The sequence below is a fragment of the Anoplopoma fimbria genome, chromosome 7, assembly GCF_027596085.1.
Source record: "Anoplopoma fimbria isolate UVic2021 breed Golden Eagle Sablefish chromosome 7, Afim_UVic_2022, whole genome shotgun sequence".
In the NCBI taxonomy this organism is placed as follows: domain Eukaryota; kingdom Metazoa; phylum Chordata; class Actinopteri; order Perciformes; family Anoplopomatidae; genus Anoplopoma; species Anoplopoma fimbria.
Genome location: NC_072455.1, coordinates 16,227,039 through 16,252,216, shown reverse-complemented (window position 1 = coordinate 16,252,216; position 25,178 = coordinate 16,227,039). Strand labels below are relative to the sequence as shown.

General features: G+C 46.1%; 1 protein-coding gene across 4 annotated transcripts in view; it reads left to right on the top strand.

Moving 5' to 3' along the window:
- LOC129093220 (nuclear factor 1 B-type-like) overlaps positions 1-25,178 on the top strand; it is a 59,858-nt gene that overhangs the window by 14,857 nt on the left and 19,823 nt on the right. For 3 of the 4 annotated variants that reach the window (XM_054601159.1, XM_054601158.1, XM_054601156.1), the window contains exon 3: positions 23,964-24,020. The exons of the other annotated variant lie outside the window; for it this stretch is intronic. In XM_054601159.1, the coding sequence (XP_054457134.1) occupies positions 23,964-24,020 (57 nt within the window). The remainder of the gene's footprint in view (positions 1-23,963; positions 24,021-25,178) is intronic. 4 annotated transcript variants of the gene reach the window in all.

The window sequence follows — 25,178 nt, the reverse complement described above, 5'->3', positions numbered from 1 at the left end:
ACATAAAACATTTACATTTACTCTATTATACAGAAAAGCACGTAATGATTGCTGGTATGCCTTACCATAGCTCTTTTAAACTAACAGTCCCACACACACACACACACACACACACACACACACACACACACACACACACACACACACACACACACACACACACACACACACACACACCATCACCATCAACTCTTAACTTAATCCCTGCTGGAGGTGTTTGGTGACGGGGTTTAAGGAATCTGCAGGGATCATGTACTGTACTGTACCATAGCGCTGATGTGATTAGTAGATGAATCAGCTGATTGACAGAAAGTTCAGTTCAAGTCCGATAATTATTTAAACGTCAGAGCTTTTCTAATTTGAGGATTTGCACCTTTTTAATTGAATATGTTTGAGCCTACACCTGTTATTAACAAGCAGTTTTCAGACGTCTTGTTGGGCTCTGGAAAATTATGATGGACATTTTCCAAATATATAATTTTTTTTACTTTTTCTGGACAATTTTTCAAGAATAATCAATCCTTAATGAAAATATAATATTTTTTCTGCTGTACTGTAATATTCTATGCGATGTGTATACAGCCTTCTCTGTAAGATGACATGATGGAAAGAGCAGAATGGGGGCCAGATGTACATTTATATATAGGACCTGACAAGGGTACAGAGCAGGACACCAGGCAGAGGCGTTGCATATCCCATGCACCCTATCACTTACGCCACATGTACTGTATGTGAAGCAAAAAAAAGGAACGACTGATAACGATGCACGCTGGCCTGCTTTCATGAAACCAGAAGGTTTAATGCTGAGAGAAGGTGACGAGGCAAATTACCGGAGTTAGAGGGTATTTTAAATATTATACCCTCTCACTTTTTTAGTGTTGTAAGTTTTAAAGTGAATATCTGGGGTTAGTTGCATTTCTTTTTGTCACTGAGGTGGCCGTAGGCGCAGACTTTATTTTAATCCATTATCAACTGGCCCCGGAGCCAAGAACAACAACAACGTTTTTGTTTTACCACTAAACCTCTTTTTTTTTCAAATCGGCATCTTGTATGCCACGAACATCACCCACTGCTGACAAAGCGCGCACTGTTTGGAGGCAAACGCTCAAAAACAAAAAAGTGGTTTTCCCATTATTGCAAATCAAAGCAACGTTATCAGCGATCAACATATTCTCACCCGGAGACAGAGAGGAGAAGAATGCCCCATTGACTGATACTGCCTGCTAGGCCGGTCGCGCTGATCTCCTGAAGAAAAGACCAGTGTCGCTGGAGGACCCCCCCAGCCGCCTCCCCACTCTTTGCCTTCTTCCCTCAATATATGTCTCAATACTTAGGGGATCTTAGAAGGGGAGGGGGCGGCTGAAGAGGGCTGTGTGTGTGTGTGTGTGTGTGTGTATTGTCGGGGTGCTGCCGGGCCGACTCTATCCCATGCTCGTGGTGTAACGGGTGGGAGGGTAGGAGGGTTGGGGGGTGTCACCTGCCAGACTGCTGGAATGTTAATGCCGTGGCTCTGATAATTGGATTTTGTACACACCGTCTGCGAGGACCGTCCAGCAACTTTCCCCCTCTTCATTGTTCAACCCCGGCCCTGGACCCTCAATAGGGCTTGGCTGTGTTTATACAAGCACTCGCGTCTCAATAAAGACTGTTTACAATGCGTGTGCGACTGTGTGTGTGTGTGTGTGTGTGTGTGTGTGTGTGTGTGTGTGTGTGTGTGTGTGTGTGTGTGTGTGTGTGTGCGGTGTCGGCCTTGGCCTTCTGAATGCACGGCGCAATCGTGTGTGACAGGACGAATGAAGTGAAAGCAGGAGAGTGTCAGATTATCAAGATTTGGCAAATATTTAAGATATTAAGAGATTTGTCAGGTCTTAGAATCGGATTTCCCCAGATTTTAGGAGTGTTGCAGTAAGATTTAGAACAAACTTGGATTAAAGACTTTTCACAATGGGACATTCAAACCTCATAGATGATTTTTTTTTTTTTTTGCGAACCATTCTTCCGACCACACTCACACCAAGTCTTCATGTCCTGAAGTACATGCAGAGTCAGAGCTAGGCACACCCAGTCTGAGGTCAGAGGTGACGAGCAAGTGCTCCCCATTGGTGGGATTTATCTGAGGCGTACATGATCTGGGATCATTAAGGAAGTTATGGCTCTTGTTTGCATCGGGGGGAGCCTAGAATCGGGCCTGGAGCTCTGACGCACTGGTTTCCCTCTTCCCGGCCTCCCATGCTATTTCCACCCAGGCTGCAGAGGCTTGAGCTGGTTATATGTCTCGGCTGCACTGACCTAAATTCCTCATATTCACCTCAGAAGACCTTTGCCTTAGCCAACCAACCATTTTTTTCCCATCCCTATAGTCTTCCTATGCAACGAACATACGCTTTGTTTGTGTATAAAAGTTCCTTCCTGTGCATAAGGAAGCTAGGTTTAAAAAAAAAAAAAAAAAAAAAAAAGTCATCCTATTCCCAGCTGTAATGCCTTGGAGCAGAACTGCTAAAAACAATGACAGGTTTTTTTCTCTTTTGGCAGAGAGACTTGTTGTGGTTAGATAAACAGCCTCTAATTGCATTTAATCTGTGTTAAAGTAAGGTATTTGGAACAATTACTTCGGTATGTTTACCAAACAGCTGGTGTGTGGATCTTTTTTTTTTTTTTCCCCACCTCTCTCTGAGATGTAATGGATTTGGTTCACCTCGCTGGTTAGTGGGGAAAATAAGATGCAGGCGCTACATTAACTTATGCATGTGTTTGTATTCAGGCTTCAACTGTTACAGAAATACAGAAATCTATTCAGTCTGGGTACGATTTCATTAAAGTTAAATGGTTTGGTTAAGGTGCCAGATTTCCGTTTTGCCACATCTTGTGGAAACAAACACAATTGAAAAGCAAATGTCATTCCCTCAAATATAATATAAATTTACAGCATTATTCTTACATAGCAACATGTTCAATTATGCTGTAATCATCAGCATTTTACTAAGTGGTGGCCAAACTTTAAATGTGCAAAGAAGCAGAAATGAAGAATATGTTTAACTCCCTCTTGTTAATGATTAAAAAAATCTGGACTTTAATGATAAAATGTCTGACAAAGCTAGAGGGGAAGATTAACAGTAAGCATAACTCCGTTACAGGCAGGAGTCCTGCGTGTTTATCCGCCGTCTTGCTCTTTTCCCTTTAACCTGGCAGTAGTGTGCTGTTGCATAAACAATGGTCTGGGCAGCCACCTTTGGGCTATTGTAGCCTTCCACGTGGGTTGAACTCTGGCCAAGTGGATGTTGTTGCAGGAGACGGCCCCTGCAGCCAAACGCACGAGCCAACCAGAGGCCTCCGTTCCAGGAGGCGAGCACTCACTGGACGATACCCGAGGATAGTAGCGTTTGACAGCTCTTGGATCGCGTAGAGGAACCTGACTTTGAAATACAAACACAGACGGGGCGAAATTGGCCGCAGCCCACGAAAATGACGCATTCCCTACAAATGTCACAACTAAAATCAAACCTCCAGCCACACTTTGGTCAAGGAATAAAGCGCTTGTGTGTGTGTGTGTGTGTGTGTGTGTGTGTGTGTGTGTGTGTGTGTGTGTGTGTGTGTGTGTGTGTGTGTGTGTGTGTGTGTGTGTGTCTGTGCGATTTGACATGCTGCATATGTTTAGTATTCATAATGAGGTGTTGCAAAATGCATGCTCTCTGCATATCTCGCTCAACTCAGCCGCCACCTGTATAAACAACAGTGCTATTGCGAAACGGTTCCAGGGAAAGGCTCTTCCCGGGGCTTGTTGTCAGAATGAGGTCAGCGAACACTACTCTTTTCTCTTAGACTCTCTCATTTTCCCTCCTTCTCTCTGCCTCTCTCAATGGAGCTCTCAGTTGTACTTTGTCCTTCTGGAGCACGTGAGGAATAAGGCCACTGGATCAACTTAAAGGCATCTGAATCCACACACTCATCGTGCATGTTTGTTGTTGGGTGGAGAGGGGCTTAGTCATTTCTGTCAGTACCATTGACAGGCGACAACTTGTTGACATTTTAGTATCCTAAATGGTGTTATTGTACTGAAAAGTCCATATTTCACTTATGTAATGTTATGAATCAGGATTATTTAGTGACATGTTTTGAATCCATGAGAATTACCTGCTTTTTCACAAGTAGTAACAGGCAGAAAGTGCTTGAGTAATAATGCAATTATTATAGCAATCAGCGCATGGACTTTGGGGAACCCTGCTGGATCCGCTTGTATATTTTCTTTGGTTGGTAATAGTGATGGGAGGTTGCTGTATCTGAATTCTCGCGGCATGACATCATTTGACCCCCCTCTCCGATCATTTTACCCCATGGCAGCACAAAAGCGAGCTCGGAGACGTAAGAGGAGCGCACATGTATCATGTGCTTGAAGCCGAGGAAGCCTCAAAGTTGAGCCGCCCCGCAAAAAAAACGGCGTGCTCCCAGAGGCACTGCCTGTGGACCGCGTCGTGTCTGGAACACTGTAACAGGATCTCCAGAGAGGAGCACAAAATGGGCGCTTTGTGTCCAAGATTTGTCCAGACAAACCCAGATAAGGAAACCCAACAAGGGCGAGCTGAAGGAGCTGCCTCTGTGACTTGAGCAAATAACCTTTAATCTAGGTCATGCAGCCAGATAAGGGGCTACAGCCCCTAAGTACCAGCAATGGCACTCGTGGTGACGTAAGTGACTAGGAGAGGTTTGAGGGCCTATTCACACGTTGTGTCCAAAACGCGCGGAAAACACCAGCCATTCTGCTTTAATCCATTTATCCAAGGTGTTTGGGAGTTTTCTCTCCTGTTCCGCCTGCTGTCACGAAGCAACCAAAACCTGGGCCGCAATCACGATGATGAAGTTGCGGTAATTAAGCAGTAAGTAACACTGACTAAAGAAAACAAAAGGGAAACAAAGATAAATGGATTTCCAGCCCTGCAAATCCCTCACAGTAACTTCACAGCTAGATTTCTCTGGACAGGACCGTAATGCTCTGGGAATTATTAACTTCTCCTACATATACTTAGCAAGGACTGTTATTTACGGAAGAAATAAAACATATAGCTGTGATTGGTTGTTTCCTGTCACAGGGGGGCGTCTACGTTGACAACAATGTATATGACGACGCAAAAAAAACGCTGCAGTCCCCTAATGTAACCGTTTCTATGCGTCGTTGGAAAAGTTTTGTTTGACTTCTACACTGCCTGAACCTTGCTGGTACGAATAAACAAGCACTATTTGGTTGATTCCACACTCTGTGGCATCACACTGGTTTGCAGCGATGGCTCATCTGAGCCCAAATCTCACGGCAGTCATAACAAGACCCATACACGCCCCACCATAACTGTGGCCGGCCCCTGGGGCTGTGTATGTCTCCCTCTGCCCACAACTCCCCGCTCGTCCCAAAACCATCGATGAGGGGGGGGACGACCAGATCGCTACACGGACCATATGTGTCGGCAGACCACAAAATGCTGAAACCATTAGTTGGCCCACTCCAGTGATATTGAAAGCAGGAGCCAGTAGCAGCAGCGGCAGTCGCTAGTTTTGGCTGAGCGTGTAGGGGCAGTGTAAGGAAAGCCCAGTCAGATGGTAGTGCTCATGCTGACTTGTTGACGGCAGCAGGCTGCAGGCGGCTGGTGTCTTGTTGTCATAGCGCCAGCTCCTCCCTCTCATGACCTCCCAGTGATGATTTTTATATGCTTTCTTTCTGTTTCAAGTTTGCAAATGTGTCTGCATGTGGTTATTGAACCGCTCATATGGGCTTATAGACCCCTGCTAATGCTGTCTTCTGAATACTGTTAATAACTAATAAAATGATGTGTTGGACAACAAACATATCATTTGAAGAGTTCTCTCCCTTGAAGGATTTTATGCAGAACCTTAATCTGATTGAACCCAGCCAACGTTTTCAGTCCAACTATGAATCTGACAGATGCAAGATTGCATTACATGTGCTGAAAACATGTATTAATGTAACACTGTCTCATTTTTGCATTATATTAATGATGAAAAATGTGTCCAACCACCGTGTCATTGTAAGCCACAGCACTACTCTTGGCATTTAAAAAAGGCCCGGAAAGAACAGTATCCCCTTGACATGAGTTAGCTGCCCCCGGTATCCAGCTTTCCTTCATGCTGCCGAATGCATGGCAGGAACGGCATGCATCTAATGCATTAGTTCAGGGTATTATGTTACGTACAGCACACATCATGCTTTGTGATTTTCGGTAATTTATGTGCAAGACACGATGATTTGCGGGAAAGTTAACTTTTTTGGCAATTATACTTTCTCATGTGAAAGGTTCTGTGCTTGGCACCTGGTTGATTTGATTAGTGATTTATTGTTGTGTTCATGCTAGCACTGTACGTTAACAGGGGTTTGTTTGCTGTCTATGTACGCTCATATATGTCTGCGTTTATGTTCTATTCTCAACGAAATACCTTTCAGCTGAATTAGTCTGTGGTGGCTCACTCACTCAACTTGGCCCGTCCGGTGCCACTGGTTTTAGGTATCAAGTTAAGGCACTTTGCTGTAAAAGGGAACATTTACCTTCACTTCCCCCATGGGAGGCCTTCAAGGTGGGATCCCGTTCTGTTGCGTTCAGCATTTTGTAACCCGTTTGTGTATTTCTTTATTTGGTCAGACGGCGGGTGTTCGTGGGATGAGGGTTCTCGGCAAAGACTTATCTTCAAGCGCGCGTCTGTCAACTGCTGCCGCAGACAGAGTGCTCTTTCATTCGCTCCAGTGAAAGAGGGTTCACAGAGATTTAAGGGCCAGCATTGTTTGTGCCCCGCGATGCTTAATCACTTTTGATTGGACACCATATTAAAACTTGGGCTCTAGACGGGAGGGAGGCTCTGCGTCGAGAAAAAAAACCGAGTAGCCGTCCTCCAGGGTGGATGGCGGGGACAAAGACACGCTGACAGAGTTAAGCCAAGAGACGGAGGAGATGAGGACAGATGAGAGGGAAGGTCTTCAGGGGAGTGAAAGTTAACACTCGTTGTAACTAAAAGTCCCGCCTGCATTAAACTTAAAAAAATGCATCTGTGGATTCACTCAAAAAGTTTTTTCCTCTTTTAATTGAAAAAAAGACTCTGTATATTGTTAATAAAACAACAACATATAAGCTTAGACTTTCTGCAGCTCTGCCTCCAATGCCTTATCTTTCCTTGAGCTCAACGAGTAAGATGGCGGCTTACTCCTGAAGCACTTCACTTTCCCCCCCCCCCATGCACTCCATTTCACTGCAGCACTGATTACACATAGTGTTTACATATTCCATAGAGCACTGTGACAGAGATAAACCTCTCCTGATGCTTATCCCCTGGCCACAATGTGGAAACCACTAAGATATAATATAAACCAAACGTCGCAGCTGCCCTTTCATGTCTCAAGTGCCAGTTCTGCGTGCTGAGCGAGAATTCTCAGAGCTTGGCTTTAAGTAGCATTGGTTTAATTCAAGCTAAAACCATCACGTTCTTTTTTTTTCTTTCTTCTCCTTTTAACGACGTTGGCAGGCTCCTTTTTATAAGTGTATTTTCAGCCTTTTCACGTGGTGGCCCAGAAATACTGGTGTGGAGGTACTAAAATCCCAGATTTGAATGATTTTTCAACCAGCTCCCCTCTCTTGATAATTGATTGTGGAAAGTTGGAGTAGCTTGCTCTTGTGAGGAGGAACATTTGACATACATAGCTTTGAGTTTTGGGAAAGCATATCTGTGGCAAGGGATAGGCGTTTGATACGAAATGTGATTCATGATCCGCACATCAGCGAAAGAAGGGAGCGCTCCCCGTAAAGTGGGTTGTGGGATTATACAGAGGGCTGCACTCGGAGGACGTCTTGGCATTAATTGGCCCCGTCTCTCCTGTGGCCCCGAGTATTGCTGTCGCTCTCCTCCGGCACGCTGCGGTTTGTGCATGTTATCCCTCTTGAGGTCCTCTGCAGTAAATATGTCACAGAGAAAAATTTGCACTGGCCTAAAAATACCATTGCATGTGCATTTCCCATCGTCTATCATTGTGCCTTGGGCTGCTCGGGACCCGCTGCTGCATTCGTGACGGAAATTCATCTGCTGAAATGTTTGGAGCATTGTTAGCATCTTCTCATTCCTAGCTCGCACAAACGCATTCCGTGGCCTTTACAGTTGGAGTGTAATCTATAGGTTCCTACACCCTCCTCACACAGCACCTGCACCACACCCTTGTTTTATGATGTGCTGATGAGAGCGAGTACTTGCCGCAGGGCTACTGCTCAGTACACATAACTGGCTACCAGGACACACAATACACACACACACACACACACACACACATACTCTCGCGGTTGAGTTTACGGAACAGACTGTACTACAGCTGCCAAGGTTAACTTAAGGAAATGAGGTTCCAATCTTCACTAATGACGAGTGCTCCGTCAAGTCGAGCCGGTTTGTAATGTAACTCGGATCCTTTTTGCTGGAACGAATCCACTTCCAAATAACTCAAGAACAAGTCTCGTAGTGCTTTACCGTCAGTAAATTATTATTAGTTACTGTTACTATGTGGACGGCTTTCCAGCTTTGACAGACTTTGCTTTCTCCCTGCTCTTACATTGGCTCCAAGTTGCCTCCATAAATCTTAAACTAATCCACCGAGTGTGAGCTCATCCCTCTTAATTTGTTTGCTTGCTTTGCGTCCATGAAGATGTTCTCCAGTGACATCTAAGCTATCACGTTGACAACCCCAAGTGGCTCCTAATACTCCGCCTGATTCTCCTCTATGGCTGCTTTGATGCTCCCTTTTATTATGTTTGACGGGGCTATTTTGTCCCCTCCTCCTCTTGTTTACGAAAAGTGGCTCGATGAGGCCTTCGCTGCGCAAAGCTTGAACTTGTAGTCTGCAGCTTGGCCACTTGGGCAAAGCTAAGGCCTACTTTAATCAAGACATGGGAATGACCCACTTCATCTTATGCTAATTTGTTTTTTGGGGGAAAATTAGCTGGGATTGACTGTGAAGAAATGTTTTTTTGCTCCCTTTCATAAGCTTATACCAAAGTGCTATCTTTGTATTGAAGTAGTCTGTGTTGGCATAATTCCTCTGTGGCTTTTTTTCTTTTACATATGCAGAAGCCCTGTTTTCCATACTCTGTGTGATAACATTGAATCACTTTGCTTGGCCATTTGTATGAAAGCAGGCCTGATCCGCTCTAAAGCGGGGGGGGGAGTGGCCATTTTTTACAAGGTGCTAATGGCCTGCTAATTCTTAGGGGAAAGGCAAAGTGACCAGTTCCTTCAGCCGGGGTTACTGCCTACTGCCCCTTGACCCTTTCCTGTCAGGGTGAGGAGTCAAATGCAAGTTGTCATTCCGGCACAAATGCCACGTTTACATTCCTTCCCGACATGTTGACTTTACAGTCTTAAATACTGTATACCATCACTTGTGCATTACTCTGCGCTGCAGTGATAAACGGTTGTAAAATTACCTTATCTATATCATAAAGAGTGGACACATTTTAAGACCTGTCATCTTATTAAATACGGTCACGATTAGACAGTGACAGAGATTTTACATTTTGAGGCTATGGTATGTTATGTTAGTGTTAAAGTGGACCTAATGGTTTGTCCCCCAACCCCTCATACATGTGATTCTACATTTCACTACTATGACCTCAAAAGTGTTATTATACCGGATTACATTTGATTGTACCGTGCAGGTGTTGTAAATGTATAGTTGTCTGGAGCTTTGTGCAGACGTATCGTATGAAAAGCTTTTTATATCCTAACTCTCCATATCATTCAATTAGCTAATAGCCTGTCCTCCCTTCTTTCCAGCGAGCCATTCTCAGATGTATTTACAAGGCCTTGTTGTCTTTATGGTCTCCACTGGCGAAAAAAACGTGCGCAAATGGCGGTGGATAAACCAAGAGGTGATTTAGTGGCCTCGTCACAATGCGCCCTGCTCCGGTTTGCCGCTTCCTACCTTTGTGTGGTCGAGGGCTCAGGGGTGCGGCAGCGGATACACGGCCCGGGTCCCGGCAGGCTCCGAGGAGGGAAGGAAACCTGGTGTCAAAGGCGATCGCTTGCTGCTTCTGTTATCTGAGCAACAGACACTCGCAGCAAGACTCAGGGACGGTCAGAGTAAATGTGTGGCTGGGGAAACTACTAACTAGATGTAAAAAAAATGTCATGGTACAAGTTTTAATTCCTAACACATGTTTTTGCATTGACAGGAAACAGAAAATAGACCATTTTCCTCAGTGAAAGTAGTAAAAAAAGTGCAGTAGAAACCTTGTTGCGTGCGGACCGCTGCTGCATGGTTTCTTTCTCCTGCTCCTCTCCGCACAGGCCTCTCCTGTAACCTTGAGAGAAGCCCGCGCAGGCCCCAAGTTCAACGAGTGCATGAGGCATATTTTCGCTGAGCGTGCTTGGACCGCCCCACTAAACCCCCCGACCCCCTCCTCCCTCCTCACCATACATACAGCTTTTTTTCTTTTTTTTTTCCTCCCCTCCTCCTAAAGAGGACTCCCTGTAGGCCAAGCCTTTCACAGCGCCTGCAAAGGAAATACATTATGTGTAAAAAGAATTCCATATGGTGTCATACGATCTGTGTAATTCTCTCTCAATTGATAAAAAAAACTAAAACTTGTGTGCACAATTCTGTCCTTTGTGAAAGGCACTGTAGCCACTGTACACTATGTACTACCTTGAAATATTTGGTCAACTTTTATTCCTCCCAGTTACAAACAGGTTTATACAAATATAACTTGCAAATGGGTTTCACATATGCACTTAGACTTGACATGAATGTCTTCATTGATTGAAAATACTTACTGAAAACAAGCAGTTCAACCAGTTCAAAAGTTGTATTATCGCTTCCTTCTTCCTTGTTAACCTATCTGGAGGTGTGCCTGACATCAGCTGTTGTAGCTCACAGTGAGGCCTCCTGCCTTGGCTTAAAGGTTGTGGGTGGGGGGAGAGTCTGTGGCAGTCCTACGGGTAGGCTGTTCCGGGTAAGCCCTGCCAAGTTGAAGTGGCTTGGACCAAGCCCCGCACCGCAAATGGGAAATGTCTCTGCAAGGCTGCCAACCTTGTGAGAGCTGTGATTGCAACAAGCCTGTTGTGTCAGGCAAAGAGATAGTGTTGTCTACGTACACATTCAAACAGGCCCTCAGGAGAGGAAAAAAAAAAAGGCAGAGTAGAGATGTATATATGAAGATGCTTGCTAGGAGGGGGATTACAGAGTCTGCTCCAGTGGTGGCCCTTTGATATTCCTTCCACCTCCCATGATGCAACACTTTGGCTACTATCAGAAGATTATGTTTTCATGGTCTTTGGACGGATTCTACATCAAATTAAGTGCCACTATAATGCCATGTATGATGTATTGCATTTGTGTTAGCTCTTCTTTGTCAGAAAATGTAGCTTTATAGAATGTGTTCACTTTATCAGCAAGAAAGGGAGTACAGCAGAAGATTTTTTTTTAAAGGGCTGGGTAGACTAAGAACAGACACCTGGAGGCAAACTCAATCAATGGATCTGACGACAGCATCATACTTCTGTTAACACGACTGCCTCGAGGCACGACCACGAGTTTAAGATAGGTAACATCGGAAAGCCATTGTCACAGTCAGATGCAAACAGGGGCCACTTTTCTTATGGTTTGTGGCTCGCGGCTCTGAGACGAAACTGCCAGAAACATTGAACATGAACAGCCATGCTTGTCTTCCTGAGCCAGAACAGGAACTATCTTTCAGCTCATCCCCCTGCAGACTTTACCCCAACCTAGTTTGCCCTCGCAACCCACCCCTGATCTCAGTGAACGAACTTTTGGCATCTCTGATAAAGTGAAAACAGCATGCTTGGGCGAGTGGAAAGCCATGGCTGTGGGAGCTGGCTGTGAGGCGGGCGTTAGGGCCCCTGTTGTGTGGCTCTGAGTGGACAAATCCTAGCAGGCTGAGGAAGTGGAGGAAGAGAGAGCTGGGAGGGTTACACGTATTGGTGGGGGTTACAAGGAAAAGCGGCAAAAAAGGGGAATTCCCTTTCCTGAAACCGGAAAAAAAAGCGATGGAAAAAGTGACTGCTCGATCTACTTCATGCCGCTCAGTGTCAAAACAGCCGAGCGCTGCCGTCATCTGTGCAAATATTTCAAGAGATTATGGTTTTGGAGCCTCGTGGGAAAGGCTGAAGCAGCGCGGCGAGGACAGCCCGACTTAAAACTGGCTTCAACAGAACGCCTTCCCCCACTTCTTAAATGTATCAGAGCATGAATGTGATCACAAATCGCCAATATTCAAGGTACCTACAAAAAACGAACACAAACCTGCCAAGTGAGGCCTGTTGACGTGTGTCTTTGTTCTGAGTATCAAAATAGCATTTTTGGCAGCAACCCAGAATCTCTCTGAAACAAAGGCCCTTTACATACTCGTCCTAAACAGCGAGGGAGGATCAGGCTTGCCGTGCCCAAGGACACAGCACGCATGCATACCTGCCACACACCTTTGTTTCATACAGTGTGCTCATTACGACCACAGTTTGCAATGTAAATTTGGGTTTGTAACATCTCTGAACTCGTGGTGCGTAATGATATATCCCCAAAAACCCAGAGAAGCCACTGGTGCAACGTGTTCCAACCCCATGTGACCAAACACTGTGGCCGCCCCTCTGGATGCCACGCTTTGCTCTAACATTGTTTATGACTCTCAGACAACAGAATCTGAAATTAATTTAGCGCCTCTGCTCTTCCCACTGTAAACTGGCGCTGTGCAGCCAAACCACATGTTGTTATTGCTGCAGTGGCAGAGGGGGCTGCCCCAGCAGGCCTTAGTAGCACAGAACAGATTTGCTCTCTGTTTTTTTGCCAGGAATGTGGAATACAGTTCTCTCTCTCTCTCTCTCTCTTGCTCTCTGGCTGCGTATACTTGCTTAGCATGCACTTAAGTATGATTTATAAATCACACACTTGTGGTGTGGCGAAGGGAATACTCTGTTAAACCTGTGAGATTAGATTTGCGTTTTGATCTCCTGTAAGACCAAGATGTTTTGTCATGATTATGTGGTGCTTTGTTGTGGCAAGTGACAGGCCGCCGACTGTATCGAGTCTCTGGGCGTTTGCGCCTGAATTGTGCATCGGGGACCCACAACCACAAAGAGCTAAGATGGTTCTGCACCTTAACTGCTGTTAGCTGGATATCTCCAGACAGTTGGAGGGTCCATGAGGAGCGGAGGAGCTCCACTGTCTCTGGATGGCTGCCAACACTCTGACCTTGTGGCGGGCACAGACGCTGTCACTCCCTCTTGAGTTATGTGAGAACCTGTTTTATGATGCAGTTTTTTTTTTTTTTTTTTTTTTTTTTTTAAACCACTTCTCTGCATCTGACATTGGCTTACCAAATGAGAACCTACCTGGTGCTGCGAGTCCACGAGAACACTTTTCTTTATAAGAGTAGCGGTTTCTGTGAAATTACTCCCATAATTTCCCCTCTGCCCTAAAAGCTTCGCTCCCTGGTCCTGTGCCAGTGGAGACACCTTCACCCCACTCCCTCTACAAAAACCCCTCTTGCCCCCCTCGGCCTCGATTCCCCACAGATGCTTTGATTCGGGCCTGCTCCGACCGGGGCCTCCGTCTCCAGGCTCATTAACAGGAAAGGAGGGGTTTTTACTGGCCATGCGGCAGGCAGCCGGCATTTAAACCGCCAGCGAGCTCCTCCGTCGGTCCTGCTGCATCTGAACAACACACCCTAAAGAGTTAAAACATCTTTCCGTCATTACTGCACTATTAGGAGAAGGAAGTTTAGAAAGGTGTGGGCATTATTAGAGCCGAGGCGCTTGAAGATTGGTCTACACCTTGCCAGAAGGTGCCGTCCTTACCCATGTGGTACACAAGTAATATCTAACCCACATGTAGGATTGGGTACCTAACATTTTTGACGCCTCTGCCGTTACAATACCCAATTAAGCTTTTAAATCTTCAGGTTTCAGTTCTCTGCTGCAGAAAGATTTTGTCAACCAGCCACATCTCTATGAAGCAAATCTGAATAACCGATCAGGAAAAATGATGATGCAGCAGCACAGTAGCCTGGACAGTAAAGACGAAAGCTACAAGACTGCGTTTATTTGCACCTGCAGCTTCATTCCCTACTGGAGTTGTAATGGCAAAAAAGAAACTGGCTCAACATCTGTTGGCAATGTCAGTAGTCTGTTTTTATGCTTGTAATGACACATTAAACTCTGTGGTTGATCCCCCCCCCCTTCCTTCTCCACCCTATGTCCCGTTCCAGGGGAGCAGTGCCAGCAAAAATCGTCTGAATGAGTGCACGCTTTGTTTTCTTTGTCTGTTTTGGGCCAAGATCTGGCCTTAGATGTGGTGGCATTCTATGATCGGATAATTCCTACCACGGCCCCAGTTTAAGGTGTGTACGCACGTGTGTGTGTGTGTGTGTGTGTGTGTGTGTGTGTGTGTGTTTGTGTGCGCTTTACCGCTGTTCGCTTGGCAGAGCCTAAGGAGTGCAAACAGTGGCAATGGGTGGCAGGGATCCTCGGTGGCCTCTCGCCCAGCTGGAGGAGAGCCATTTGCCCCGTGAGGGAGCACCCAGTCGCCCTGGCTCGGCCCCGCTGCTCTTGCCAGTGGGAACTCCTCTTGGCTGAGGCCTGACGCCGTCGTAGGCGCTGACAATCACTGACACATCACTGGCTGAGGCCTCACAGACACACAACATTACACAGGCCTGATTCAAGAGTGAGTCCAACATTGTAATGCAGACTTTTTTTTATATGCAGATATCACAACTGGAAACTATTGACATCATTGAAATAAGAGCTTGTATTTTTTTTTTGCTTGTTCTTTTCCTCGCTTTCATATTTCATTTTAAAACATTTTCACGTACTTTTAATTTCAAAGTAGTTTTACAGGTTTGCAAACAGACTTTTCATTGTTGACTTTTGCACACACGTTTGCTTCAGCGGTGAGTCGGGTATAAGTGTGCTTCGTGTGAGATAAAGACGTAGGTACCATTGCAGTTCCGTACTGTGCTGCCTTATCAGTGCCGACCAGAGCGCCGTCAAGTGCATCAATAAAACAACACGTTGTGAACTGGTTCAGGCGCACACTCTGCCAGATGCAAGTCAGAAAACAGGGAGCATATTTCACGTCTGAAAAACAAACAATGCAGTATTTATTAACTGGATGTGTATGTGTGTGTGTGGAAGTTGAAAAGAAATTGGCAGCTGAAACCAGTTGAGCCTCGCTAGTATCACAACCAGGCTGTCCCCGAACTATGATCTGTGGGCCAACTTGTCTCTCTGGGGAGAGTGGGGAATTTCCCAGACCCCTAAACACCCCCGCCATCTCTCTTTCCCTCCGTCCCGTCTCCACCCCCCTCCTCTCCCTCCAGACCAGTCGAGACGTGCAGGTTTGAACCCTCTCCCTGTGTTTCTGGCCTCCCATGCCCGTTGCCACTCAAGCAGCAGGGGTCCGGTGCATTTGTCTCATAATTATCCGACTGGATGGGGGGGTTCTGAAGATGAAAGAGGCGAATCACAGAGCTCCTCTGTCAAAGGTCTGTCTGCCTGACTGGGGGGTTTTTGGATCTATCTCCCTTGTCCTCTCTCCCTCTCTCGCGGCATCCACCGCCCGCCCCACCACCCTCGACCCCATCACACACACACACACACACACACACGCACACACAGTCTTACTTTTCCTGAAGAGCTGCCTCCACGCAGCATAATCGCCGACAGTGAACGCTCGTGCACAGCACCCCCCGCGCCCCCTCTACCAGCCACCCCGCTGATTCATTCACAACTACAAAACTGCAGAAATACCCCCCACCCTCACATCCTGAAAGACTTCAGACTTTCTTTTTTTTTTTACCCCCCCCCCCACACGCTCCGCCCACCATCCCATCGGCTAGCCGCCCACCTCACCCGCTTGCCCTCCCCCTCCCTCACCCGCCTCCTCTTTTCTCCTCCCCACCCTCCCCACCACCACCTTTCTCCTTCTTCTCCTCTTAACTACTGGCTAGGAGTTAATGGACTGTTTTGGCTAGTCTCCAGACGGTGAGTGTCACCTCATTAGCCTATAGCGGCTCGCTCCCAGACTGCTCCTTGTGTGTGTGTGTGTGTGTGTGTGTGTGTGTGTGTGTGTGTGTGTGTGTTTGTGTGTGTGTGCAGGAGGAGGACTACAACGACGGAATGTCATTGGTCTGTCTCCCCCCCAACCCTCCACCCCTTACCCTCTCCCTCTCCCCTTCCCACCACTACAATGAATGAGAAAACACGCATGCATAATTAAATCTATAGTCTCGTCCTCACTCCACCCTCCCTTCCCTCCTTCCTCCACAGCCGTGCATTTAAAAAAGAAAACGCTCCTGCTTGGAAGTTTGCCACCATGAAAAAAAAAAAAAAAAAAAAAGCGGTGTCTTCGAACCAGAGAGATGTGGCCAACCTTCCACCCTCGTATAGACCAATTCTTTTTTATCCCGGTCCGTCGAATGGCAGGGTGGCAACAGCGGGCGAATGTAAATGCCACCCGGTCCTGCCAGTCAATTACGCCGCAACAAAGCTAATTGTTTGTTTGGTGCATACCAAAAAGATGCCGAGGTCTGCCATTGATGGGCCCATTGTTTCAACGCAGATGCGAAGTTCTTTTTTTCTCACAGGCTAGACTTGACGCTGATTAAACTTGTGAATGATGAGACCACACTTTCACAGAATCAGCTAATCTGCGCATCTGTTAGAAGTTTTACTATTTTAGGTGTAACAATTATATTTCTCCATTAAGGAATTATTTCTTATCAGTGAATCTTTTGATCATTATTTAAATTAAACACTTAGTTGTTTGTCAAAAGAAATTTCAAAAATGCCCTTCACAACTTCCCAAAGCACAGATATAAGCCTTCAAATTGCTTGTACTGTCACAAATCAAAAGATATTCAATTTGTAAATATAAAAATGAAAAAAAAATGACATTGAGAAGCTGAACTTTTGGCTAATAAATTGATTTCAAAAGATGATGTTAGGGAATCGATTTCCCATCAATCCACTAATTGATTAAATCATTTTACAATTCATATGTGAATATATCTGCAACACTGCAATGGATGGTTCCAGGTGCCGCAAAGGAGATTAAAAATGTGGGTAACATGCTAAGAGAGAAGTGACAGGAGTAGAAAGAATACAAAAGGATACAGAAAGAGGAAAAAGTGATGTAATAAAAAAATCTAAAGGAAAGGCTACATTGTGAGAAAAGGACCAACAGAGAGAGAGTGGGAGGAGGTGGAAACCGCTAAGTGGGGCGCAGTGTGCTGACTGGAGGCCAGCCTGCTCATTTTTCATGGGACAGATGAGCCACTGTGTCGCGTTGTTGTTGTGCAGTTTGTCTGCAGCCCGGCCGCTGACTGCATCGCACATGTCCAGCACAGCTCAGCTCGCCGCGGGATGCCGGGTGTGTGCTCCACTCTGTGCATGCATGTGCAGTGTGTCGGCCTGTGAGTTAAACGTGTGTGTGTGTCCACATGTAGTGCAACATTATGGAGCAAGCATTCGGGGCTCGCTTTTGATTTTGCGTTTGTATATGCGTCCGTGTAGAGGTGGGTAAACTTTATTTCACAAATTAAAAGGTGGGGAAGTTGAATTTAGATGGGTTAACCCTCATCTGCATCCTGGGTTTTGTGGCTGTGTATCCCTTTGTGCTCGCCAGGTTCTTCCTTCTCCTCTCCCGGGGCCGGTGTGGCTAATGATCCGTCAGGCCATTCAGTCCCTTGTTCAAGGCCCACTCGCCACTGAATGCGCTCCCTCCCCGTCCACACTGTTTGGTGACCTCAATGAGGAGCCTGTTGTCCTGCCGGCTCGGTTAAAATGCTCTCCTCTTTTCACTGCCGTGAGAGTTTACTGAGGAGAAGGCACAGCGACCCGGCGGAGAGAAAGAGGGCCCTGCTCTCCGCCGGCATTAGTATGCGGCGATCAGAAACAAACACACACTGATGATGCACGCACACGCGCACATTCACACCGAGGTGGCAATGTTCACATCGAGAGATGCACACGCACACAGGGAGATGCAAGTGAGCTGGGTCACACACAGTCAACCACGCGCACATACACTGTATGGCTCCTCATTGTTCTTGTCTGGGCTGGGATCCCACTTGATTCCATAAGTCTCAAAAACCTGACAGTCCTACTGTGTGTGTGTGTGCTTGTGTGTGTGTGTCTCCCCTTCTGCTCCATTGAACAAGTCTGTGGTGTCTGGCCTGGAGAAAAGAAGGCAAAATGTCATTGTTCTCACAGACGTTTCAACTTTGCCCCTCTCACTTTCTATCTGCCTTTTCTCTCGCTCTCGTCTGAGAGTGTGTCTGTTTCTGTGTGTGTGTGTGTGTGTGTGTGTGTGTGTGTGTGTGTGTGTGTGTGTGTGTGTGTGTGTGTGTGTGTGTGTGTGTGTGTGTGTGTGTGTGTGTGTGTGTAACTCATCCTACTGTACCTGCATTCCCCGTCAGTGGCAGTCATCCGATAGGGAGGCTATCAGGATTACCAGGTGCTCCTTTAAGCCAATAAGAAATACTTGCCTTGTTCCAATTATGAGATAATCATTACAGTGTCACACAGTGTATAGGCACCATCAGGGGAACACAGCGAGTCACAGTTTGCCAAAGGGAATACAATACTATGCATATCTGTCCGTGGAGAGGTATCACTGATTATAAATCCAACGGTAACACATGGAAGAGAGGTACTCAAAAAGTGTTAAAGTTCAACACCCAGCCCAACCAAATACAGATAAAATAGTTAAAGCAGGAATTTGCACCACATTTCATTTATTTGTTTTTGTAGCTTAGTTGAAGCTCATCTTACTTCTGAGACATTGCCACCCCAAGATGGCGTCCCGTTTGGCTGCAGCGCCTCTCTTCCCTTCACCCTCGGCGCCAATATCACTTTCCTTTTCGGCCTGGTCAGGTGCCGGCCCTTTGCAGAACACCATGCATGGGTCCGGGTGGGGGGGCGTGCTTTAGTGTGTGTGTGTGTGTGTGTGTGTGTGTGTGTGTGTGTGTGTGTGTGTGTGTGTGTGTGTGTGTGTGTGTGTGAATGGGTGTGGGTCGGCGGCGGGGGGGCATCGCCAGTTGGCAGGCTGGCACACAATGGCTGGCACGATAAGATCCTCCCTCTTCTGCGGGCAGATTTCCTCGCCCATATCTTTTGTTTGGCTTGTTTGGGTTGCGGCTCATCCTGATAAAGGCCACTTTGTTTAGACAACAAAGCGCGAGGGGGGGAGAGAAGAGAGAGATAGAGAGACAAAGAGATAGAGAGTGAGAGAGAGAGAGAGGGGATATTAAGAAAAAAGGCGGCAAAGGTGGGAGGGGGGGATACCACCACAGATGGAGACATAAAAAGAAAAAAAGACATAAGTGTTAAAAAAAAGGAGATATGAGGGAAATAATTTAAGAAATTTGAAGACTCGGTGTGCACCTATCGGCAGATAAGATGATATCGTCACAGATACACACTGAACAGTAGATCTACGTTGAGGCGGGTATGAAAAGATACAATGGAGGAGGGATACTGTTGCAGGCACAGGGACAGCGATAGACAGATAGTGAAGGGGGAAGAAAGACGGAAGATTTTTGGGAGAAGAGAGCAGGTTCTGCCGGCTGTTGGGAGCCAGCCCGCAGAGCGGTGTGAGGTCATCGGCGAAGCTGTGAATGATAGAAACCAGGAGCAGAGGAGGACACGGGACAAAGTACATGCACATTCCATAGCGGCACATGTACAGTCATTTGTGCACACTGTCAAGACTTGCATGACCCCATGTGCAACTTACACACACACACACACACACACACACACACTAATTCGCCTGTGCAGTTCCAAGGAAGGACAAACTGGTCTCTTGCAGCAGGAAGGGAGAGAAAAGCAGGACGACACTGAGCAGAAAGACTGCTCGGCCACATCAAATATTTACTCAGGAGCAGCTGTATTGTCGAAACATTACGCATCGGAGCTGCTCCGTAATTAGGTCGATATATTTTTTCTGCCCCCTCTCTCTGTTTCCCTTACTTCTCCCGGAGTTCCACCCCTCTCCACCTCTCCTCCACACTCCCCTCCCCTCGGCCTCCCCGGGCTGCTGAAATGCGTCTTGGCTCGGGACCCATGCCTCTGGCAGCCAGAGTGCTATACATGTGCACAGAACCCCGCTCGGCATAAAATGGCTGCCAGACAGGCTTCTCCTCCTGAAATGTCGACAGCGGTATGCATCTGCAGGGTGTGCGTGTCGCGCGTGCGCACTGTTTCTTCATCTCTTTTTCTGGAGGATATATGTACGTGTCTGCAAGTGTTTGCGGGTTAGGAACGTGCACCACCACTGTTTAAAAAAAAAAAAAAAAAAAAAAGAGAGAAAGTTTCCCAAACTATGTGGCTAATTTAATCCACACTGTGTATGGGTGTGTGTGCATGTGTGTTCTGCAATTTAGTGGGAGAAGAATGGGTATAATGCCAAGAAATGAGAGGGAGGTGTGTGTGAGTGTTTTAGTGATTATAAAATCCAGGCGAGTAACACACATGGGCGTGGAGAACCCTCACAAGCACTGAGAAACTTTCTTGCAGAGCCAGATTTCTGTTGCCATTACCCCTAATTGCCCTAAATCGTTACAGTGGTATGATAAGTATCCCACTGGACAAGAAGGTGTAAAAACTCGTGGACACAACCCAAAATACCCACAAGCCCTATGTGCTCCTTTTTTTCCCCCTTGCAATTTATTTTATTTTTTTGCTGAGTAACTGCGGATAATCTGATTCATATACGTGGTGCTGTGTTTTTTTTCTTTCACTTCCTTCATGAACCAGTTTGTTTATTTAAACAAGTGGCGGGGACGGAGGGTGCCAAGAAATGTTGTTTTTGGAAAAGGGCCGCGTGTGTACGTGCGTGTTTTTGTGTATGTGTGCGAGAGGACGTGTGTGTGTGTGTGTGTGTGTGGTGTCTAGCCCGGTGATCGAGGCCTGCCAAGCTCCCAGGGCAAAGCCCGGCCTCCTCGACCGCAACTCTGTTTATTTACAGGTTACACTACTGTTTATTTGAAGACTATCGGATTGGCTGGGCTTCTGCACAGGACACCTTTTAGATACAGGCACCAGGCCTCAGGCTCCAAATGTCCCACTTATCTACTTTATTTCAGCCACTTCATGTACTGAATTTCTTTTAAATTCACAGGCAATTTATTAGCTTTTAAACCTTTTTTTTTTTTTAAATCCAGAATTATCTTTATTTGAGGTTTTATTAAAAAAAACAGTTGAGCAAAAAAAGTGATAAATGTAAAAAAATAAAAAATGTTCAGTGATTATGATCAGCACAGTTGCGGGCTGACAAATGTGCAACCACTGCTCTAAACAGTGTAATAATCACCCTGAGAGAAGATGAAGGAGCATGAGGCTGCCCTTCTCGGGTCAAAGGTAGAATGTAATGCAATAGGGGAGGTGTTTCCAGCTCCGGTGCAGGCCTGGCAGATGCGCCATATGCTCGCATCCCACCTTGAGTCATCCAGGTGGTCTCTCCCGATGCTACAGTGGGGCCTCATGCTGGAAGATGCTGCCTGGGATCTCTAATTGCCACAACCATCTGCTCTTTTTTTGTCATGGTTGCCTGTTCAACCCTCGAAGAAGGAGAAAAAAAAAATTATCAACCAACAAACACAAAACTCTGATCTGTTCTAACCTCTCCCGCCTCCACCTCCTGGCTCCTTCTCTCCCCCTCGCCACCTTTTTTCGCATTTACCTCATCTCCACTCTCCGGTGATCTTTTTTCTCTCCCCCTCTGGCCCGTTTCTCTCCCACTCAGCAGTTCTCTGGGCGCGAGTGTAGACTTGGCAGTCGTAACGAGACTGATGGATGACTCTGAAAGTGGCATGGGGGTGTGGGAGAAGACAGGGAGACAAGGCCACTGAGCTCCCCGCAATCACTTTATGGACATGTGCTGTGCCAAATCCACACAAACCTCCGCTCGCTCACAAAAGCTGCTTTACATGTGTGTGTGTGTGTGTGTGTGTGTGTGTGTGTGTGTGTGTGTGTGTGTGTGTGTGTGTGTGTGTGTGTGTGTGTGTGTGTGTGTGTGTGTGTGTGTGTGTGTGTGTGTGTGTGTGGAGAAACTTTAGGGACTCGCCGCCTATTGGTGCAAGGCAAACTTTGCTGGGACCAGACAACGACTTGCACAAATGTGAACAAGGTCAATGATTTCTGGAACAATTTGGATAGTTGATTAGTTGATGAAGGGATTTATCAAAGTAAAATGCAAATAGTTTTGTCACTCCAGCTTTTCAAATTTCAAGATTGCTTGCTTTTCTTTGTCTTTATATATTTGAATATTTTTGGGGCTACTTTCTGCAATTTTTAAGAAAACTATCCTTAGCTGCACTTTCTGCATTAAATATTAAAGCAGCTTTTCTACTTGTCCACATGACAGATTTGGCAGCGATCTCTAAAAAACGTGGGACTACACGATGAGAGAGCAAAAGTCACCCATATGTTTTTAAGAAGCGTATCGGAGATGTATTGTGAGACCATAACTTGTGCGTTTCTCGAGCATTTTTAGGGCTAAGCATTCTGGAAAGAGGGGATTTTTTTTTTTTTTCTTCTTAACGTATGGTCCTGTTCCCTCCCTACTTTGTCATTGTTGAGCTTCGGCCAAGAACATTCTGTTTTTGCAGCGCTGTTTAATAGTCAAATTTAGGAGAGGGGGAACAAGTGAGAGAGGGAGAGAGAGAGAGACACAGAGGGAGAACAAGTAACGGATAAATCTTTCAACTTTTTTTTTTTTTTTTTTTTTCTTTCTCCCGACCCCCCTCTCTTTCCTTCTCCCCGTTGCCTCCGTAACGCTGCTCATGAGAGCTGCGGCAGGAAAAGGGGTGTTTTTGCAAGGCGAGGGTATCTGAGTTCACTGTCTCTAGCTTCTTGTCTCGGCTCTCCCGCGTTAAAGGCGTAGATTTTAATCTCCCTGCTGGTTCTCATTGGGCCCTCTCCTTCTCGGGGCATGTGTGGGCTCTGGCCGGTTTGGATCATTATGAGGGTCCACTCAGACGCTGTCCTTCACTGTTTGGCACGGCAGCAGTCCAGTGCTATTTTGAGTCTGTTTTTTTCCCTCCCAACATGAAACATACAACACACTGTACGCACAGATTGATGTCTGACTATGATGAATACAGTTCATTTTGATGATTCACAAATTTTGCAGTTGCGTGTGATATGATATATATATATATATATATATATAAAAAAGGGGGCCATATGCCTGTCTGTGATCAACCGGAGCAGGAACTGCGGAGGAGTGATAGAATCCTCTCCCGTGGAGGCTTGGAGGTAAAAGACGTCAGTCCGGGCCGCCTCATACCAAAGCCTGCGCGCCGTAGCCGGTGGAAAGAATTCCACTCATGTTTCCTTGTAATTCCCCGCCCCTCCCGTCCTCTCTATGTTTTGTTCTGTGCTCGTACCTTGCACCCCCGCCAACACTCCCTTTAGCTCCTTTGAAAAATTACCCAGAGGTCTGCCGGTAAAAAACTTTTAGGCTATCCAGTGTCAGTGACAGAGAGCTCTTTTCTTCGGTTTGCCTTCCCATTAATGATAATGCTGTTCAAACAAAACTGTCTTGTTTAATGTATAGTGGGTGTGCTCGCCTTGACTAGTAGATAAGGAAAAAATATATACTAATGCACCAGGAAGTCTTGAGTCCCCTGTAATGCACTTTGTCTTATTGAGTGTCTTGAAAGAAGTTCTTTCTTAATTCTAATTGACCTCAGTGAGTTTGTGGTTGTTGAGAGACAAACTGTAAATAGGATTAAAGTTCTGATTCACTTATTTTTTTATTACAAGTTATAGGATACAGTGTCCTCGCCCAGCCACCAGGTGATATTTGCTGGAAATAATCAATGCTGACAAGAAACCAGTGTTTCAGTAAGATGTCCTCCTGCTATACTAAGCCCCCCCTCCTCCCTCCCTCCCGTCTCTCTGTGTGTTTGCAGACTCGCAGCAGTCAGGAAGTCCCAGTAACAATGAGCCAGGCAAGAACCCTATTCCAGGTATGTACAGTACCAGTCATCCTCCCTCCTCCCTCCTGTCATCGCTCTATTGTTCCTCTGCAGCTTGCCCTCTGTACAGCGGCCTATGTACATCATAACTTACTCAGTTTAAATAGTGTTGATCTGCTGTGAACTCGGTGACTTGCAGTCAAAATAGCAAATCCCCAAAAAGCAAACAAAACTGTACTGTACTGCCTTAGGTTCATCCCAAAAAATGCCTTTGAAACAACAAAAACAGATTTCCACTTAAGTATGATTTTGTGATTGGAACTGCATAAAAGGGACCGTTAGTACCAAACTAGATTAAACCAAACTGACATACTTTAAAAACTTGAAGTTATTTTTGACATCCTTCGCTGGCTCAGGCCGAGGAATAAAATGTAATTGGTTCATTAAATTTGAATCGTCATCATCCTATTGGCAACATAAAACACGGTGTGAAAATAAAAGAAAGAGACACTAAAGATCTGGAACGAAAACGTTACGGCAGATTGCACCTTTGGCTGGCAGCTGAGTGCGTCATGGTGAGCCAGCTGTAGGGAATATTCTCTGACAGCGCTCGGACTGACCTGCGCTGTGTCGTCACAACATTGGAATGAAAATAGTTTGAGAAGTATAATTAGTTGTCTACCTCAAGAGCCGGTTGTGCCGATGCAGGTGCCAAGGAAAACAGGCTAGCGAGCCAACGACTCAAGCCTCAGAGGCCCCCGGCAGTGGCACGGTCCCCTGCAAAAGCCGTTGGCTCACTGGAGGCATGAGGCTTTGTAGGTGCCAATCGAGCCGGCCGCCTATCTTTCTGGCACGGACATGGTGCCCTTGGCATTGCATCAAAGCCCAAGCCTGGGTCATTTGGGTGTCAATAACTCGTCTGGCTATTTTACGTATTTGACTTTTAGCCTCTGATTTGAGTTGCTGAGTCTTGGGCAGGTCATACAGAACACTGCAAACAATATACATTGTAATGTTTTCTTATTTTGACGTTGAAAGAACTCCATTTTGTCTCCAAAGCGGCTTCCAAAACTGTTGATTTACAGTGGGAAGAGTAAATATTCATATATTTAAATACTGCAGTACATGACTCTTGAAGGTGCATATTTCTTGGTGTGATACGTTGTCTTAGCATAACAGATATTAAGTTTTGCTTGTGTATTTGATCGA